We start from the raw sequence: 17708 nt of genomic DNA, 5'->3' as shown, positions 1-17708 counted from the left end.
AGCAACAGCCTCAAGAAGGAGAAGAAGGAAAAGAAAGAGAAGAAGAAGGAAAAGAAGGAGAAGAAGAACACGAGCAGCAAGCGGCTGCTGTCGGAGGATTCGTTGGCTTCGTCGGCTTCGCAGTCGACGCTGTCTCCGACGGCGGCGTGGACGTCGTCGTCGCCGGCCGTGTCGACAGCGCGCGGGCGGAAGAAGAGCGGCCAATTGGGCGAGCCCCAGTACGCGCTCGACCTCGTGGTCCAGAGCGCCGCGGACCTGGTCGCCGCCAACCGCAACGGTAAACCGCCGCACTCGCGCACGCACGCACGCAACACGACGACTCACTGTGTGTGTCGTGTGTCATGCGTTGTGCGCGCGTGTCGTGTCGTGTCATGTCGCGGATGGCCAACGCAGGGCTTTCGGATCCGCAGGTGCGGTTGAGCGGGTGCGGGCAGAAGTTCAAGACCAAGTACATCTCCAACACCCTCAACCCCGAGTGGCACCAGAGCTTCAGCTTCACCAAAGTCCAGGTACACACGCACCGCACACAACGCACGACACACACGACACGACACGACACGACGCACGACGCACACGACACACGACACAGAATGACGCCGATCGGGTGGTGGCGAGTGCAGGACCCGGAGCAGGACCGGATTCTGTTCGATGTGCGCGACCACGAGAACATCGGCAAGTCCAAGCCACTGGTACGACATTCCTGCTACACTCCTTCGCATTCCTCGCTTGAGACTCAACATTCCTCGCACATTCGCCCAACTCCATGCAAAGGGCACGGCGGTGCTGGAGCTGAAGCAGCTGCGGGTGGGCGAGGAGACACCCGTGTGTCTGCCGATGATGGGCCTCGCCAAGAACGACAAAATGCAGATCCCCGCCACCGGCCGCCTCTACCTCTCCGCCACCCTTCGATCCAAGGTACCCGTGCCTGTCGTGTGTCGTGTCGTGTCGTGTCGTGTCGTTGGTCGTGTCTTTGGTCGTGTCTTTGGTCGTGTCGTGTCGTGTCGTGTTGCGTGTGTGTCGTGTTGCTGACGGGCAGGAGCAGGATGAGAACAAGAAGCGGGCCGAGGAGCCGAACGAAGGCGGCGCCGTGCCGGCGCCGACGAGCAAGCGCGCGGACGAGAGGGTCGTGGAGACCACCACCAGCGCCACCGGCAGCGGCAGCACCGCGGCGTTGGGCTCGGGACCGGTCCCGGCGCCCAGGAGCAGCGAGGAGCCGCGTCCGGCGCCGGTTCAGCCGATCTCCGGCCCTCCGTCCCTGGGCGGCGTCGGCGAGCCCCACAAAAAGCCCCCCTCTCCTCCCTCCACCCCCCGCTCCGCTCCCCCGTCAGCCGTACGCCCCCTTTTTCCTATTATAAATAATTATTTATCATTTTATTCGTAATTTATATTTATAAATCTATTTATTTATTAACGTAAATAAATAAATAAATTGACTTTTTGTGGGGGGGGGTGCAGGAGGGGGTGGACCTGGCGGACTTGGACGACGGGCTCGACACGGTGGTGACCGAGGACGAGGCGAGCGGCGTCTCCAAAGAGGCCATCCTGCGCCAGGAGGGACCCCTCCAGATCCGCACCCTCAAGGTCTGTGTGCCCTCAGTCGACCACCTCACCCACCGCACCCCCTTCCCTCGAACCCTCTGTGACCCTCTCCTGTCGTGACGTGCGTGTCGTGTCGTGTGTCGTGTGTCGTGTGTCGTGTGTCGTGTGTCGTGTGTCGTGTGTCGTGTGTCGTGCGTCGTGTGTCGTGTGTCGTGTGTCGTGCGTGTTGTGTGTCGTTGGTCGTGTCGTGCGGCACAGGTGTGGAAGGAGCGTTGGTTTTCGCTTGCCGACGACGGCCACCTCGTCTATTGGAAGAACCAAAAGGTCGACCGCAGCAATCGTTTTGATTTTATCGATTTCATTATTGACTCTATGTCGTGTCGTGTGTGTCGTGTGTGTCGTGTGTGTCGTGTGTGTCGTGTGTGTCGTGTGTGTCGTGTGTGTCGTGTGTGTCGTGTGTGTCGTGTGTGTCGTGTGTGTCGTGTGTGTCGTGTGTGTCTGTGTGTCGTGTGTGTCGTGTGTGTCGTGTGTGTCGTGTGTGTCGTGTGTGTCGTGTGTGTCGTGTGTGTCGTGTCGTGCAGAAGAAGAAGCTGTTGGGGATGATCGATTTCCGGGGGTGCGAGGTGCGGGTGCGCATCGCCACCCACAAGTCGGTGGAGAAGGCCAAGAAGATGGCCAACGGCAAATCGGCCGAGAAGGCCAACAAAAAGCTGCGCTTCGCCTTCGAGATCGTGCAACCGGCCAACAAACCCATCTTCCTCCGCGAAACCGTAATCACTCCACCCCCCCTGTTGTGTGCGGTGGTGCATGCGTGTGCGGTGACGTGCGTGCGTGTGCGGTGTGCTGATGGTGGTGGTGGGTGGTGCGCAGCCGAGCGGGGCACAGCTGAAGTCGTACAAGGCGCACGGCCGCACGCACCGGTGCCTGCTGCGGGCCGGGTCGAAGATGGCCATGGACGACTGGTTCTACGCCATCAACTACTCCGCACACAGCCTCCAGGTATTTCCACCGCACACGACACCACCGCGCCATCGCACACGCACACACGACACACGCGACACGACACACGCGATGTGACGACTGCGTGTGTGTGCGTGTCGTGCTGTGGGTGTCGTGTGTCTCCAGACGAGCGAGGGGCTGTTCTCGATCCCGGCGAGCGCGAAGATGGTGCCGGTGCCCTACCTCAGCATCCTCATCGCACGCCACTTCGAGGTAAACACATTCAACACATTCCTGTCGCATTCCTTTCCCATTCCTGAACGTGTGTCGTGTGTGTCGTGTGTGTCGTGTGTGTCGTGTCGTGTCGTGTGTGTCGTGTGTGTCGTGTGTCGTGTGTGTCGTGCGTCGTGTGCGTCGTGTGCGTAGGACATGCGCACGTCGTCGATCATGCGGCACGTGCTCATGAAGAAGCTCGGCGGCAAGCTCTCCGCAGTGCGCCGGCCCCCGGCCTTGGTACGTACCACCGCCCCCGCGTCCCTCGCTTGCGTGACCATCCCCCGACCCCCGCCCCACATTCTCATCTCTCTGTCGTGTGCGTCCTGTGCCGTGCGTGTCGTGTCGCTGTGCGTGTCGTGTCGCAGGGTCCGTTGGTTCTGGAGGACTTCGACCTGGGCCAGAGCATGAAGGACATCTTCAAGGGCATGCGCGCCTGCACCACCGACATCCCCAACGAAATGGTGCGTGTGTGCGTGTGTGCGTGTCGTGTCGTGTCGTGTCGTGTCGTGTGTCGTGTGTCGTGTGTCGTGTGTCGTGTGCGTTCATCGCATTCCAACACATGTGTTGTGTTGCGTTGGTGTGGTGTGCGCGCAGCTGGGGGAGATCGACATCAACTACTCGAACGGGGTCAGCCTGCGCGTGTCGACCTTCCTCACGAAGGGCATCGTGCAGATCCCGCTCGTCGTCGTCATCAACATCCACCTCCTCGCCGGCAAGGTATCCCCCCGCCCGCCCCCACCGCCCCACCCGCCCCCTCACTCCTCCACGTGTGTGCGTGTCGTGTCGTGTCATGTGTCGTGTGTCGTGTCGTGTGTCATGGAACAGTTGAAGGTGTATTGTCCGGCGGACGTGAGCGCCAAGTGGTGGGCGTGCTTCAATCGGCTGCCGGAGCTCAACGTGGGCATCACCCTCTACATCGACGGACGCAAACTGCCCGTCAGGTACTACTACGCCCCCCCCCAATCCCTCCTCCAATCGCCTGCGAGTCAGTTTGTTGTCGTTCGGCTGATTGGCTGACACCTTAGGGTTAACCGGTGGCCAATCGGCTCCTTTCTCCTTATTTTGGTTACAGTTCACTGCCGAAGCTGCGGCATTGGGTGTTCCACGCCATTCAGAACATGGTGCGCGACCGCCTGGTCTGGCCCGCCCGCCTCAAGTTCCGCTTCCCCTTCCCCGGCCAACGCATCGGTACGGACGCCGACCACAGCCCTCTCTAATCACCATCAACTATCATCAACTATCATCAATCAACCACCATGGTCGTCGTCGTGATGATGGTTGATGGTGATTGTTGTTAATGTTTGATGATGGTGATGATGGTGATGATGGTTGATGGTGGTTGATGATTGATGATTGATGGTGGTTGATGATGGTGATGATGGTGATGATGGCGATGGAGCAGATATGGAGATCGTGTACGCGGTGGTGCGACCGCCGACGGCGCCGGCGCCGGTGGTGCCGGTGGAGATGAACGAGGTGGTCGCCCGGCGCTACCTGGCCACGCGCTACTTTGAAGAAATCATCAACCGACGCCAGATCCACCGTACGTCACACGCACACACACACGCACGACACGCGCGGCATGGCACGACACGCGCTTACGCGTGCATGGGGCGGTGCAGTGATCGAGGAGCTGTTCACGGCCGACTGCGTGGTGCACGGCGGACTCGCGGCCAACGGCGAGGCGGCGCTCGGGCCGCTGCACGGCGTGGAGGGGGTCTACACCCACGTCTCCGCCCTCCTCACCGCCTTCCCGCGGTACTTTGCCCACCGCCCCCCCCCCGCCTAGACCCGCGCGTGTCTCGCCCACCGCACGCGCCTCACCGCACACACGTACCGCACGCACAGCGTGCGTTTCATTTGCGAGAGCGTGAGCGTGGAGGGCCAGTACCACGCCATCGTGCGCTGGAAGGCGCGCGCCACCAACGACGGACCCTTCCTCGGCCACACCCCTCTCGGTACTCCCACCACCACCCTAGCCCCCCCCATCATGGCTCACGCGCGTGTTGCGTGTCGTGCGGCGTGTGTCGTGGTGTGTGTCACGGCGTGTGCTGTTGCAGGGGAGGAGGTGATCCTGCACGGCGTGACGGTGAACGTGATCCGGTACGGCAACCAGCGGATCGCGGTCCAGCACCACTACTTCGACGCAGAGGCCGTCGTCAACCTCCTCTCCACCAACCGCGCCCCCGCCACCCTTCCGGCCCAACCGTCGTGATCGCCGCGCGTGCGGTCGCGTGCGTGTCGTGCGGTCGCGTGCGCTCCGTTGTTTTTGTTTTTAATGTGCTGTGAATACAAAAGTGTGTCTTGCTGTTTTCTTAGGCCTGGGGCAGCTTCTGCTGTTCGGCCGCGCCGGCGCCGGAGAGCTTGAGGAAAGCCGAGATGGCGCCCACGTCCGTCTGGGTGATCATCTTGGTGTAGGTCCTGTTGAACAGCTTCCGGTCCACCACCCACACGTCCCTCGGCACCTCCACATTGCCATCCGCAAAGTTCTGTCGTTCGTTCATTTTCAAGAAGCAAAAGAGAAAAAAAATAAAAAATATAAAAAAAAGAGAAAAAAAGAAGAAAAAAACGTGTAAGAAACCGCACACACGGCACACAACACGCACCGCACACACCGCACACACGACACGAACCTTGAGGACGTAGTCGCCCTTCTTGCCGTGCATGACGCCGTAGGAGGTGTGGAGGACGAAGTCGTGGGGCGCCGGGGAGGCGAAGAAGCCCTGCTGCTTGGGGTCGGGCACGTACTTGCGCCACGGCCCGTCATAGGTGCCGGTCGGCTTGTACTTGGCCAGCAGCCGCTCCTCCTGCTGCGGCCACACTGCGCAACCACCGCACACACACACGTACGACCGCACACACGACAAATTCAGTGCGTGCGGTGGGCGTGTGTCGTGCGGTGTGGTGAGGAACCGTACGTTCGCCGGCGACGCCGCGGCAGAGCATGTGGCCGGCGGGGGCGCGCTCGACGCCCTCGAGCGTGTGGACTTCGGTGGCGACCGTCAGCTTCTGAGCCCACACCGGCGCAAACTTGCGCACATGGCTAGGAGGAATAAAAAAGTAAATATTAAAAAACAATAGAAAGTGTGAAACATTTAATAGAATAAATTAAATAATAGAAAAATTGGGGGGGAGCGTACGTCCAGCCCTTCTTCTTGAGTTGGGCAAGCAGCTCGGCGTTATCGGAAGAGGCCATGGTTTTGTGGAGTTGTGTGGTTGATGTGTTGCTGGGACTGGGACGAGAGCTTCAGTTCAGAGAACCAAAAGCACAAACTTTTCTTTTCCCTTAGCCAGAACAAGGAAAGAAAGAAAGTATGCAAATAAGTTCCACGAATTCTTTCGCAAATAGTGCGCCAAAATATAATTCTGAGGTGGGAAGTGATGTGCTCTGTTCTGTCTATTTGAAGATGAAGATGAAGAACAGGAACAACAAGTCACCTGACATAGACAGTGGATAGCTTGTCTAGTAGGTGTAGTTGGAGACGTAGAGGGACTCGGAGGCGGCCGAGTCGGCGGAGCCCTGGTACTCGCCGAGGGTGGCCTGCGAGTTGGCCAGCGCGCGGGCGATGAGGACCTGCTGGGCGGCCTTGATGTTCTCGGGCTTGCCGGCCCAGGCCTTGATGGTGGAGTGCTGCAGTGCTCGGCCGTACGAGAAGGAGAGGGTCCACGGCTTCTTGATGCCCTTGAGCGCGTTCATGGCGTTGAGGTTGAGCGAGGCCTCCTCCTCGGACTGACCACCGGAGAGGAAGGTGATGCCGGGCACGGCCGGGGGCACGGTGCGGGAGAGCACGGTGACGGTGGCGGCGGCGACGTCGGCGGCCTTGGCCTTGGTGCCGGCCATGCCGGCGAGGACCATGTTGGGCTTGAGGAGGGTGCCCTCGAGCAGGACGTTGGCGTCGTGGAGGGCCTTGTAGGTGGCGGCGAGCACGCGCTGGGTCACCTGCACGGAGACCTCGATCGGGTGGTCGCCGTCCATGAGGATCTCGGGCTCGACGATGGGCACGAGGCCGTTGTCCTGGCAGATGGCCGCATACCGGGCCAGACCGCGCACGTTCTCCTCGATGCCGATCTCAGAGGGGCAGTTGGTCTTGGTGTCGATCTTGATCACCGCACGCCTGAAAACGAACGAGCATCAGCAAAGAAGTAGAAGAAGAAGCACTACACATGTTACTACAAGTCTAGTAGTACTTGTCTCCAAGCCTCTACGTCGTCTTAAAGTCGAAGCACGTACCACTTGGCGAAGCGGGCACCGTTGGCGTAGTACTTGGCGCAGCGCACGTCGAGGTCGTCGAAGCCCTGGGTGTAGGTCTCGCCGTTGGTGCCGCGGAGGGGCTTGACGCCCTTGTCCACCTTGATACCGGGCAGGATACCCTTGGACTTGAGCAGGTCGGTGAAGAGCACACCGTCGTCGGTCTTCTGCCAGAAGGTCTCGTCGAACAGGATCACACCGCTGATGTACTTCTCGATTCCTGCGAGCGAAGAGGAATCGCACGTGGCACAGGGGAAATTAGAAGATGTTCATCAAATCTCAGAGTTACGTGCGCGTGTAGCGCACAGTGATGAATTTGTGGCGCTACGCGTATCGAAGCTGTTGGTTGAAAAGGTAGGAATGCAAAAGATTAAAAGAATCCAGTACCCTCGGTGGTGAAGAGCAGCTGGCGGTAGGCCTGCCTGTTGGCCTCGGTGTTCTCGAGGTTGATCGAGTTGAAGCGGCTGCCGATGGTGCCAGTCGACTCGTCAGCAGCGAGGATACCCTTGCCAGGGGTGGCGATCGCGCGCTGCAATTCGGGAAAAATGAGACATCACCCACGAAAAAGGCGCACAATCGCAAAAAAAGAATAATTAAATGATGAAGAGCCACTGCTCATCAAGTAGCGCACAAACCGTGCGTGGTACGTACGGCGTTCTCGATGAGCTCGTTGCGGTACTTGTCCTTGCCGGCCAACATTGTTGTAGATGGAGATTGTGTGAAGATGTCTGCTACAAGTTTGCACTTCGCGCGAGATCAAGAAGAAACAAAAGCCGTGAGTGGAGACACGCGGTATTTGTCAGCGTGAAGGGGGGGGTAGCGGCACAGTTTTTTGCTTGCGGCAAATCGACTGACAACTCCACGAGCCGTCGATGGTCGCTACACATTCACTCCGACTCCGGAGGTCTCCGGTTCAATATTGAGACTCAACATGTCCATGTTTGTGTGCTGTTGGTTTATGGGTACAAATAAATAGTAGTTTTACTTTACTGTTCTACATTGATATCGTCGTTGTGTACATTTTGGTGGGTGAGCACCATCTGGGGCAGCACCTTGCCGAACAGATTCTGCATGCGGTCCCGGAAGTCGTCGCGGTCGTCCTCGAATCGCACACGCGCGAACTCGCCCATCGAGCGCACCTTGTCCAACCTGAGCTGGTCGTCGTTTTCGTTCTTGTCGTTGTTGTTGTTGTTGTCGTTTTCGTTGTTGGTCTTCTTGCTGATGAGGCCGAAGTACTTCTCCATGGCCTTCTCCAGGTCGGTCGGGCCGACGCGGCAGGCCTGGTTGCCGGGCAGAGACGACTGATAGAGCGAGGTCGAGGTGAGCTGGCACGGGATGAGCACGCCGAAGTGGTCCTGCACCATGTCGTTCATGGGCGCCCAGTTGGTGGTCATGACCAGCGCGCCCAGGGCGCGGGCCTCGTTGATGTAGTGGCCGAAGCCCTCCTCGCGGCTCGGGCACAGGTGAACGCCCGACGACTGCTGGAGCCGAAGCAGCTCCTCGTCGGCCAGGCGCTCGGTATAGATGATCAAGTTCTCTTGGACCATGACCTACACACAAAAAGAAGATGAAGACGAATATGTCAGTTCGCTATACATGGTGGGTGTGAAGCAGATATGTACAACATGTGCACGTCGGAACGTACCCCGGTCCTGTTGGGCCAGGAGTTGTAGGCGCAGTCGGCGCACTCGTGCTCCGCGCGGAAGTAGCGCTCGCTGTGCTTGAAGTCGACCAGGTGGAGCCTGGGCCACTCGGGGTGCTTCCGCCAGGTGTCGTACACCACGTCCGACCCCTTGTTGATCGACTGCATCGCCACAACAACTTCACGTCAGTCTCATTGCGTGCGGTGGTGCTTGTGCGATCATGTGTGCCGTGGCAGATCTGGTACCTTGCCGCCGACGTGGATGAACTGGGTGAAGTCCTGCTCTACGGCGGGGAGGCTGGCGAGCTTCTCGCGCGGGTCGGCCGAGGTGTGCCCGACGTAGAAGACGTCGAGGTCGAGCGGCGAGCGCCGCCGGGCGTAGTTCCGGAGGTGGCGGTCGACCAGCTTCTTGGCCACCATCGACTTGCACACAATGGCGTCGAGCAGGCGGTAGAGCCTTATCTCGTGCTTGATCTCGTGGTTGATGACGAACATGTTGTAGCGCCCGACCACGAGCCACGGGTGGTGCAGCCTCTCGAACAGCACCTGGATGTCGGCCACGCCGGCCGCCGCAGACTTGGGCGTCGGGTGTTCGCGCGTGTTGGCGATTTCCACGGCGTAGCCGAGGCCCTCGAGAAGGTCCCGGTAGATGACAACGTCCATCCACAGCCCGCCGGACCGATTGTATTTACCTGTTCGGAGACAAACACACAAATATGTAAATATACAGTCGCACCAGCAAGATCATCTGGTGACCAGATAAAGATATAACCGGCCAATCACCAGCGGAGCTGTAAAATCTCAATTTCCTGCTGGAAGTTACAGGCTACAGAAATACGAACGAAAGAGATGGCATTGCTATGAACTGATAACATTGAGGGAGGGCGGTGATGTTGACGATGGTGAAGAAGGTGAAGATAGGGGGGGGGGTGATGAAGGTACCTTCGTAGATGAGGCGGGCGGTGAGGGGAGCGGGGATGCGGAGGCTGGGGGAGTCGCCGGAGGTGGAGTTGGCGGGCAGCAGAGAGGAGAGGGACCGCGAGCCGACTCTCCGCGCGCTCTCGGCGGGGCTGTTGGCTCGGGTGGTAAGAGTAGTAGAGGAGGAAGAGGAGTCGAGGGAAGAAGAAGAAGAAGAAGACAAGGGGGCGCCTCGCGCCAGGTTGGTTGTGAAGAGAGAAGAAGCAGAGGAAGAGGAGGAGGAAGAAGAGGTGTTTGTTCGGGCCATCCAGAAGACCTGGAGGAGGAGCCACCAGACGACCAGGGAGGGCACCAAGTAGGCGCAGCATCTTCGTAGGGTCGTCATCGTCTATGTGGTGGTGTGTGATGTGCGATGGTGATGATGGTGATGATGGTTGGAGGTGTCAAGGCCCAGTCAAGCCAACCAACTAGAGAAGGTCGCGGCTGACGTGTTGGCTCTCTGCGGTTTGGTGGTGAGCCAGGGAGGAGGTGGAGGTGCTCAGAGAGATTGCGGTGGAGTGAGAGCGTTCACACTTCCCTGATGCTTCGTGGACGGAGAAGGTGACAACGAAGAGGAGGAAGGCGGCAAAATAGGTTCAGTTTGTTTGCGCCCGGCCTTATGAGCCGCGTACCGGGCTGAGGTGCTGGTTGAGCGCGTCGTCCTCTGGGAGTTTTCGCGGCGATGCTGGGCCTAGGGCCACCATGTGCCGGCTTGATGGCCTTGCTGTGGTGTTCTTTTGGGCGTGGTCCCCCGGAAGTTTCATGATCCGCCCCCAGCTTGAGGGGAGCATGCAGGGCGAGCCAGATCAGGGCCGGCCGCACACGTGACCAGAACGTCTGGGAATTTCCACCAATTTGACCGCTGTGCGTGTGTGGGTACTTTAAACTGGTCGGTGAGTGGACGGCGGGTGGACCAACGCATAGTGACCACATCACCATGTACAGTTCTCTGTGGGTGAGCCTGGCCAAAGCTTCCACCACCCACTGGTATGGGCCAGCCGTTTGGTGATTGGCTCGATTGAGCAGTCCTGCGTTACACGCCAAGGAATGGGCCAAGAGAGTTGGAAATCGATTTTGATTTGAATGAGCGGGATAGATGGCTACAGACCTGCTTTGGTCGGGGGGAGAGAGGTGGGGGGCTGGGTCGAAGGGGGCGTGCGTCCGTCGTCGATCTTGTCGAGCAATCGGAACCAGCCGATGCGCGCGATTTGATCGAGAGCCTCGTCGAATTCAATTTCGGTGGCATTCTCCGCCCTCCGGCGCAGATGAGCAACGATGCTGTGCTTGTCGTGCCCCTTGACGGCCAGGATGAAGGGGAAGGCGTGCTTGCTGGAGTAGGCGCTGTTGAGCCGCAGAAGCTCAGCATGCTCCTCGGGCGTGAGATTCGACAGGAGACCCGCTCCTCGTTGCTCGCTACGCGATTCATCGGTGGCGATGCGCGCTACATCGCCCAGCGAAGGATGGGCACGGATCAATCGCATCTGATCCTCCTTGCTCGCGCCATAGAGCGCTACGCTGAAGAGGCTCCACAAATGCACAGCGCTGCGCAGGGGCACCTTGCCGTACGAGCCGGTCCACAGCTGCCACGCGCCCTCGGTCACCCAGGGCGAATGCTCGAAGATGGAATCAAACAAACGATGAAAATCCTCTGCGTTGAACGCATTCACTTCCTCTAGTGCGAGCCTGCGCGGCAATGTGGACGTCATCTCTTCGTTCTGCTATGATCGACTCAAGCGTTTCAGAAATTTCTGTCGTCTGGGGGTGAGGAGCAACGAAAATCACTCAACTGAAGCAAGATGGAGCCAGAAGATGAGGATGTCGATTGGCTCGTCTCAGAAGTGCACATGGTGCACGAGGTGCCAGCATCCTCTGGCGATGTTGCTGGCGAGCTCTATCTCTCTAGATTTCCGCTCTACACAGATGTGGGGGCGGTAGATGGGGAGAAGGAGCCGCAAGATGCAGATGATGACGAAGCCGGCGTGGATGAAGAAGGCGATCTGGTCGTGCCTCGGCGCAGGGCTGTGAGCACTGGTGATGAGCGACGGCGGCAGGTCACCGGTGTAGTGACCCTCCTTCACGCCCTCCGCACCACCCTCCCCGCCGTCGGCCTGCAAGTACGCACACGACCGCACACGCACACGAAGCAACACGCACACACACACGCGCTCACGATGAGCGCCCAACAGGTGTGGCGAGGCAGCCTGGTGCTGGCGGATTACATCATGCGCGAGCAGGACGCGGGCCGATGGCACGACGTGCACGCGCTCGAGCTGGGCGCCGGCGCCGGGTTGGCTGGGCTAATCATGGCCCGACACGCGTCGCGCGTGTGGTTCACAGGTAACCACACGGCACCTTACAGTGGTGTGTGTCGTGTCGTGTGCGGCAATCGTGACACTCACCGCGTGCGTGCGGTGCGTTCGATCGAGTCAGACTACGACGACGAGGTGTTGGCCAACTGCGAGAAGAACGGGCAGCTCAATCGGCACCTCTTTGCGCACGAGGACGTCGTGCGCGTGCGCAAGCTGGACTGGCTCGCGCCTCCGCCCGCATGGTTTCGCGCCTCGCCAACCAACGCAGCAGAACCGGCCGTCCGCCCGGCAGCGGACCACAGCGGCGACGAGGCTGCGGGACCTCCCTACGAGTGGACCCAGGCCGACGTGGCCGAATGCCAGCGCATATCTGTGCTTCTCGCCGCCGATGGTGAGTCGGCTGCGGCCTTGACCCCATGCAGCACCTCACCTTCGCTTTCTTTACGTGTGTCGTGCCATGCATGTCGTGCGGCGTGTGTTGTGTCGACATGCAGTGATCTACGAAGACCACCTCACCACTGCTCTCTTCGGCTTGCTCGAGTACTGCTCTCGTCCCATCACTGTCGGGGGGTTGGGTCCGCAGGTCCCTGACGGCTTTATCTTTCACTGTCCGTGTGTCGTGTCGTGTCGTGTCGTGTCGTGTCGTGTCGTGTCGTGTCGTGTCGTGTCTGGCACGTAGAGAAATGCTGCGCGGCGATCGGGTGCTGGTGCTGTCCATCGAAAAGCGGATCAACTTCACCCTTGAGGACCTGGCACCCACGAGCAAGGCCTACGACCATTTTCGCTCCTTCTTCGTCGACCTGGACGCCGAGCCGTGTTGTTCTTCATCACCACCAAGTACGTAACGCCACACTCTACATAGCGTGTCATGAGTGTCGCGTGTGTCACACATGTGTGATGTTCCCAAGTCATCACACGATTGATGAACACAACGACAGAGCCACGGCCACGGCCACGGTTGGAGGGACGACGCATTGATGTGGCCGATGTGCCCCAGCGATTCGACTATGAGCGCGTTGCTGAGCTTGAGCTATGGACTCTGCGCCTGGCTCGAAGCTAAGCCAGGCCAATCAAACACGCGCACAAAATAAAAAATAAATAAGAGGAAACGATTCATTGGGCAGTTGCAGAGGTGGAAACCACGAGGTGCGCGTGCCACCACCTGTCGAACCCTCTCTCGCTTTCAGGCGAGATGCAGCGCGAATTGATAGCCTGCTCAGATGATGCGTCCGACATCCCCGCACCCATATAACAGTGCCAACCCAAACACCACACACACACAGAGAGAAGAAGAAACACAAGAACACCACAACACACACACACAGAGAGAGTGCAGAAGAAAGATGTCGACTGGACCGAAGAAGACGTGGCGCTCGGGGACGGAGCACATCAACAAGCCCGAGATCAGCAAGGCCTGGCAGAGCGCCGAGATCGACGCCGACCGAGCTGGTACGTTCCCTTTGTCCTCTTCTTGTTTTTTTGCTTCTTCTCCTTCTTGTGGTTGGTGCTCAGTCGCGTCCGCTTGGCTCATCATCAACAAACAGAGAAACTGCACGAGGTGCCCCAACACCTCAAGGTGGGCGAGAAGGTGATCTCGCGGTCCGGCGACGTCAAGCAGCCGAGCAAGAAGGCCACCAAGAAGCACCCCTCGGTACCACGGCACCTCGCGCTCGTGTGTTGTGTCGTTGGTTGTGCGTGTGTCGTGTCGTGTCGTGTCGCGCGATCGTACTCACCCGGTAGTTGGGGGAAATGCATGGAACAGCCGGGTATCGCGCAGCCGGGCTTCAAGCAGGACCTGACGGCCAAGGAGACCCAGGGCCAGCCCAAGTTCGCCCAGCAGACCGAGAAGGTCCTCAACCAGTTCTAGAAGAAGAGCTGTTGGCCGTTCACTTTTTCATCAAAATGAAGAATGAAGAAACAACCGCGCGCGTGAACGCTCTGTCCACACAAGAACGAAGAATGAAGGAAAAGAACGAAGAGGAACGAAGAAGAAGGAGGGGGGGGAGGTGTGGCTCTTGTTCAAGAGGAGCCCACGGAAGCGGCGGTGCGTTGCCACTCGCCGGCGAAGGGCTTGGCCTTCCAGGCCATAAGGTGGGTGGTCAGCGTGAGCGAGGACATCGAAAAGGTCAGCGAGCCCACTATGCTCTCCTGCGCCCCCCCCCCCAACAACGCCGCATGTGTCCGTTTTCCTATGTCAGTCAACTGCCACCTAAAACTCGCGCGTGCGGCGGTGCGTGTGTCGTGTAGTTGTTGGTCGTGTGCGGTGGTGCGTGTGCGGTCGCACCTTGAGTTCGTACTCGGATTGGTGGAGGCCAAGGCATTCGGCCATCAGGTGCAGGCGGTCCATCACCGATTGCTGTGCGCCGAAGCGCCCTCGCAAAAGCAACTCCTGTGAACACACGACACACACCACACGCACACACGAAGGCCCAACTCAACAAACCGCACGTGGTCCCCCAGTCCGTACTACACGCGCATTTGTTTGTTACCTGCGATCTGTAGCTGCCGGCCGTGCGCTTGGCCGCGATCACGATATCTTCCATCTTGGTCAGCAGTCGGCCCACTGTCGTCAACAACCACAACAACACCAACAACGGCGACCACGCTCGTCAGTCGTGTCAGCTGTGCCAGCTGTGCAAGATGATCATCACGAGAACGCCAAGCGAGCGCCTTACTACGCACATTCGTCCATGACTGCCCGAAGATCGCTCAACCGCTTCTCGGCTGTATGATGCAATGGTGGTGGTGGTGGTGGTGGTGGTGGTGGTGGTGGTGGTGGTGGTGGTGGTGGTGGTGGTGGTGAGAAGGCTCACACCAGTGCTGACAACAAACGTTGGGCGCCCAGAGCCGGGCACAAGAGAAAATGTGGAAAAAAGAAGTGTACCCTGCAGTGATGAGGCCGACAAGCCGCGGCTCGGTGCAGTGATGCCGCCCACCTGGTCGCGGATGGATCGCTCGGCTGCGGCCTCGTCCTCGTGTCCAGGCTCCACGACCGACGCTGCTTGGTTGGCCAACATCCCGGCGAGAGTGCGGGGTTGTCTTGTGTAAGGGCGCGGGGAGCTGAACGCGTGTGGAGAGATGGAGGGGACGCACCGATGTCTCCAGAGAAGGAAGAGAGCAGGCCCTCCCCTCGTCGATGCAACGTGCTCCACTTGTCCGCGCTACACGCCACACCACATCGCAAAAATCAAAATTTGAAATCTTGGCTACACGCAAGCGTTTGATTAATGCAAGCAGCACGGCGTACCAGGTCTGAAGTTCCAGGAGTGCCGCCTGAATGACATCGCGCGAGTTCATTATCAATCAATAAATAAAAGTAAAAGAAAAATGAGAAGTTTGTGACCCAAGAAAACGAAGAAACCTTGTTGTTTTTGCCCAATTTAAAATGAATTAAAAATGCTGTATGGTGAGCTGTGGCAGTGTGCTGCTTGAAGGGTAACCCCTTACCCTTGCAGCTCAGGATGAAGTAGTGCTTGAGCTTGAGCAGCAGCTTCATGGTGCTGCTCAAGTCAGGCACCCATAGCCATGCACCACTTAGATCAGGGCAGGGGACAGGTACCTGATCTCAGCACATGCCTGGTATTTTCTTTATGAACTCAGCCATGATCTGTATGGTGCAACAATAGATCCAGAAAATGTTGAAGTGCAGTGCCCTGTGGCTCACTAACCACCCATTCCTTCCCATCAATAGATCCAAGGAGAGCGCAGCAGTGGGTCCCTACTTGGGCAATGGGGACCGCCTGCGCTGCTTGCTGGTACCAATGTTCCTTTTGTGGACTTTAATGGTCTCTGTCTTTGGCACACCTTTCCTTTTTCTAGCCAATCCAATTTGTACCGCCGGAGAACAACAAGCTGCGTACCTCCCACCTTCGCACATTACACACCGCCACACACATAGGCGATGATAACCCTACGAAAAGGTGGCGCCTACTTGGTGGCGCCCTCCCTCCTGGTTGTCTTATGGTGGCTCCTGCAGGTGACTCAAACAAACACATCCTCTTCCTTTGCTTCATCTCTCTTCACAACCAACCTGGTGCGCTTGCTTCTTCTTCTTCTTCTTCTCCCCTCGACTCCTCTTCTTCTACCACTCCGCTGATCACCCAAGCCAACAGTCCACCGAGGGCTCGCAATCCCTCTCCTCTCTGCTGCCCGCCAACTCCACCTCCGGCGACGCTCCCAGCCTCCGCAACCTCACCGCCCGCCTCATCTACGAAAGTACCATCATCACCCCCCCTCCCACTCTTCACCTTCTTCCTCCCTCATTGTTATTAACAGTTCATAGCAATGCCACCCCTTTCGTTCGAATCTAGTACCTTCCAAACAGAAGAGACGGCCCCTTAAAGTTCAAGTGTGCTTGTCTCCAAATAGGTGAACACAGTCATTCCGGCGGACTGTGGACGGACGTCGTCATCTACCGGGACCTTCTCGAGGGCCTCGGCTACGTCGTGGAAATCTTCAACATGCGCGAATACCCGACACCCGAGTCCGCGGCGGCCGGCGTTGCCAACATCCAGGTGCTGGTCGAGAGGCTGCGCCATCCCTGGCTCGTGGTCGGGCGCTACAACATGTTCGTCATCAACCAAGACATCATCCACGACATACGGCTCTACCGCCTGCTCGACGCCATCGTGTGCAAGTCAGTGATGGCCCAGGAGCTGGTCGACCAATACCTCCGTAACTACTCCCGGGAGCACACGCCACTGGGCCTCGACGTCTTCTACGTCGGGCACACCTCGGCCGACCCGCGCGAGAAGCTCGCCAGCCTCCCCGCCATACAACAGGACTTCACCCAGTTCATCCACGTCGGCGGCAAGGTACCAGATCTGCCACGGCACACACGATCGCACAAGCACCACCGCACGCAATGAGACTGACGTGAAGTTATTGTGGCGATGCAGTCGCTCAACAAGGGGTCCGACGTGGTGTACGACACCTGGCGGAAGCACCCCGAGTGGCCCAGGCTCCACCTTACCGACTTCATGCACAACAATCGCTACTTCCGCGCGGAGCACGAGTGCGCCGACTGCGCCTACAACTCCTGGCCCAACAGGACCGGGGTACGTTCCCACATGCACATGTTGTACATATCTACCTACATACCAACAGTTATATTGCAGTTCACTGACATATTGGTATGTTCTTTGGTGTAGGTCATGATCCAAGAGAACTTAATCCTCTACACCAAGCGCCTGGCCGACGAGGAGCTGCTTCGGCTCCAGCAGTCGTCGGGCGTTCACCTGTGCCCGAGCCGCGAGGAGGGCTTCGGCCACTACATCAACGAGGCTCGTGCCCTGGGCGCGCTGGTCATGACCACCAACTGGGCGCCCATGAACGACATGGTGCAGGACCACTTCGGCGTGCTCATCCCGTGCCAGCTCACCTCGGCCTCGCTCTATCAGTCGCCCCTCCCCGGCAACCAGGCCTGCGTCGTCGGCCCGACCGACCTGGAGAAGGCCATGGAGAAGTACTTCGGCCTCATCGGGAAGAACGAAAACGACGACCAGCTCAGGTTGGACAAGGTGCGCTCGATGGGCGAGTTCGCGCGTGTGCGATTCGAGGACGACCGCGACGACTTCCGGGACCGCATGCAGAATCTGTTCGGCAAGGTGCTGCCCCAGATGATGCTCACCCACCAAAATGTACACAACGACGACAACGATGTGTCAGAGAAACAGGAATAAGTCTGCTTTTTAACAAATGACCCTGTTATGTTTCTTGTGCCTGAAGCACCGATGTCTCCAGAGAAAGAAGCTTAGAGCAGGCCTCTACGATGCAATGTGTAGAAATAAATTACACA

The 17708-nt window shown here is 58.6% G+C and overlaps 8 protein-coding genes and 1 pseudogene across 8 annotated transcripts in view; 4 read left to right on the top strand and 5 right to left on the bottom strand.

Moving 5' to 3' along the window:
• The window catches only part of ACA1_070010 (C2 domain containing protein), a gene marked incomplete at both ends in the record, with an annotated part of 5708 nt that extends 739 nt beyond the window's left edge, over positions 1–4969 (top strand). The window contains 19 exons of the mRNA XM_004352891.1: positions 28–277; positions 394–509; positions 621–689; positions 772–915; positions 1037–1330; positions 1456–1581; positions 1798–1863; positions 2121–2309; positions 2410–2538; positions 2665–2751; positions 2905–2991; positions 3120–3215; positions 3349–3471; positions 3580–3695; positions 3827–3942; positions 4157–4297; positions 4377–4512; positions 4603–4712; positions 4815–4969. Coding sequence (XP_004352943.1) covers positions 28–277; positions 394–509; positions 621–689; positions 772–915; positions 1037–1330; positions 1456–1581; positions 1798–1863; positions 2121–2309; positions 2410–2538; positions 2665–2751; positions 2905–2991; positions 3120–3215; positions 3349–3471; positions 3580–3695; positions 3827–3942; positions 4157–4297; positions 4377–4512; positions 4603–4712; positions 4815–4969 — 2550 coding nt within the window. The remainder of the gene's footprint in view (positions 1–27; positions 278–393; positions 510–620; positions 690–771; positions 916–1036; positions 1331–1455; positions 1582–1797; positions 1864–2120; positions 2310–2409; positions 2539–2664; positions 2752–2904; positions 2992–3119; positions 3216–3348; positions 3472–3579; positions 3696–3826; positions 3943–4156; positions 4298–4376; positions 4513–4602; positions 4713–4814) is intronic.
• Positions 4970–5069: 100 nt separating this feature from the next.
• Positions 5070–5950, bottom strand: ACA1_070000 (uncharacterized protein; the record flags this gene model as incomplete). The annotated part of the gene is made up of 4 exons (XM_004352890.1): positions 5070–5243; positions 5388–5575; positions 5673–5797; positions 5895–5950. 4 exons carry the CDS (start codon positions 5948–5950, stop codon positions 5070–5072), a joined length of 543 nt encoding a protein of 180 aa, XP_004352942.1.
• A 267-nt stretch (positions 5951–6217) lies between these two features.
• Positions 6218–7702, bottom strand: ACA1_069990 (annotated as a pseudogene).
• A 287-nt stretch (positions 7703–7989) lies between these two features.
• On the bottom strand, positions 7990–9308 carry ACA1_069980 (glycosyl transferase, group 1 family protein; the record flags this gene model as incomplete). The annotated part of the gene is made up of 3 exons (XM_004352889.1): positions 7990–8553; positions 8649–8807; positions 8892–9308. 3 exons carry the CDS (start codon positions 9306–9308, stop codon positions 7990–7992), a joined length of 1140 nt encoding a protein of 379 aa, XP_004352941.1.
• Positions 9309–10702: 1394 nt separating this feature from the next.
• ACA1_069970 (OHCU decarboxylase) lies at positions 10703–11308 on the bottom strand (the record flags this gene model as incomplete). The annotated part of the gene is made up of 1 exon (XM_004352888.1): positions 10703–11308. One exon carries the CDS (start codon positions 11306–11308, stop codon positions 10703–10705), a length of 606 nt encoding a protein of 201 aa, XP_004352940.1.
• Positions 11309–11558: 250 nt separating this feature from the next.
• ACA1_069960 (C16orf68, putative) lies at positions 11559–12971 on the top strand (the record flags this gene model as incomplete). Its single annotated transcript, XM_004352887.1, is given in 7 exon segments — positions 11559–11605; positions 11620–11716; positions 11789–11939; positions 12033–12302; positions 12406–12481; positions 12591–12748; positions 12850–12971. The coding sequence occupies 7 exon segments, from the start codon at positions 11559–11561 to the stop codon at positions 12969–12971; spliced, it is 921 nt and encodes a 306-aa protein (XP_004352939.1).
• Positions 12972–13254: 283 nt separating this feature from the next.
• ACA1_069950 (uncharacterized protein) lies at positions 13255–13778 on the top strand (the record flags this gene model as incomplete). Its single annotated transcript, XM_004352886.1, has 3 exons — positions 13255–13360; positions 13456–13562; positions 13689–13778. The coding sequence occupies 3 exons, from the start codon at positions 13255–13257 to the stop codon at positions 13776–13778; spliced, it is 303 nt and encodes a 100-aa protein (XP_004352938.1).
• Positions 13779–13930: 152 nt separating this feature from the next.
• ACA1_069940 (uncharacterized protein) lies at positions 13931–15407 on the bottom strand (the record flags this gene model as incomplete). The annotated part of the gene is made up of 7 exons (XM_004352885.1): positions 13931–14059; positions 14196–14267; positions 14401–14474; positions 14594–14635; positions 14796–14909; positions 15005–15072; positions 15352–15407. The coding sequence occupies 7 exons, from the start codon at positions 15405–15407 to the stop codon at positions 13931–13933; spliced, it is 555 nt and encodes a 184-aa protein (XP_004352937.1).
• A 29-nt stretch (positions 15408–15436) lies between these two features.
• ACA1_069930 (glycosyl transferase) lies at positions 15437–17592 on the top strand (the record flags this gene model as incomplete). The annotated part of the gene is made up of 5 exons (XM_004352884.1): positions 15437–15466; positions 16024–16126; positions 16280–16725; positions 16810–16968; positions 17062–17592. 5 exons carry the CDS (start codon positions 15437–15439, stop codon positions 17590–17592), a joined length of 1269 nt encoding a protein of 422 aa, XP_004352936.1.
• Between the last annotated feature and the right edge of the window lie 116 nt (positions 17593–17708).

Source organism: Acanthamoeba castellanii (assembly GCF_000313135.1).
Source record: "Acanthamoeba castellanii str. Neff unplaced genomic scaffold scf7180000084603, whole genome shotgun sequence".
In the NCBI taxonomy this organism is placed as follows: domain Eukaryota; phylum Discosea; order Longamoebia; family Acanthamoebidae; genus Acanthamoeba; species Acanthamoeba castellanii.
The sequence above is the reverse complement of the archived record's forward strand: the minus strand, read 5'-3'. Positions and strand labels throughout refer to the sequence as shown.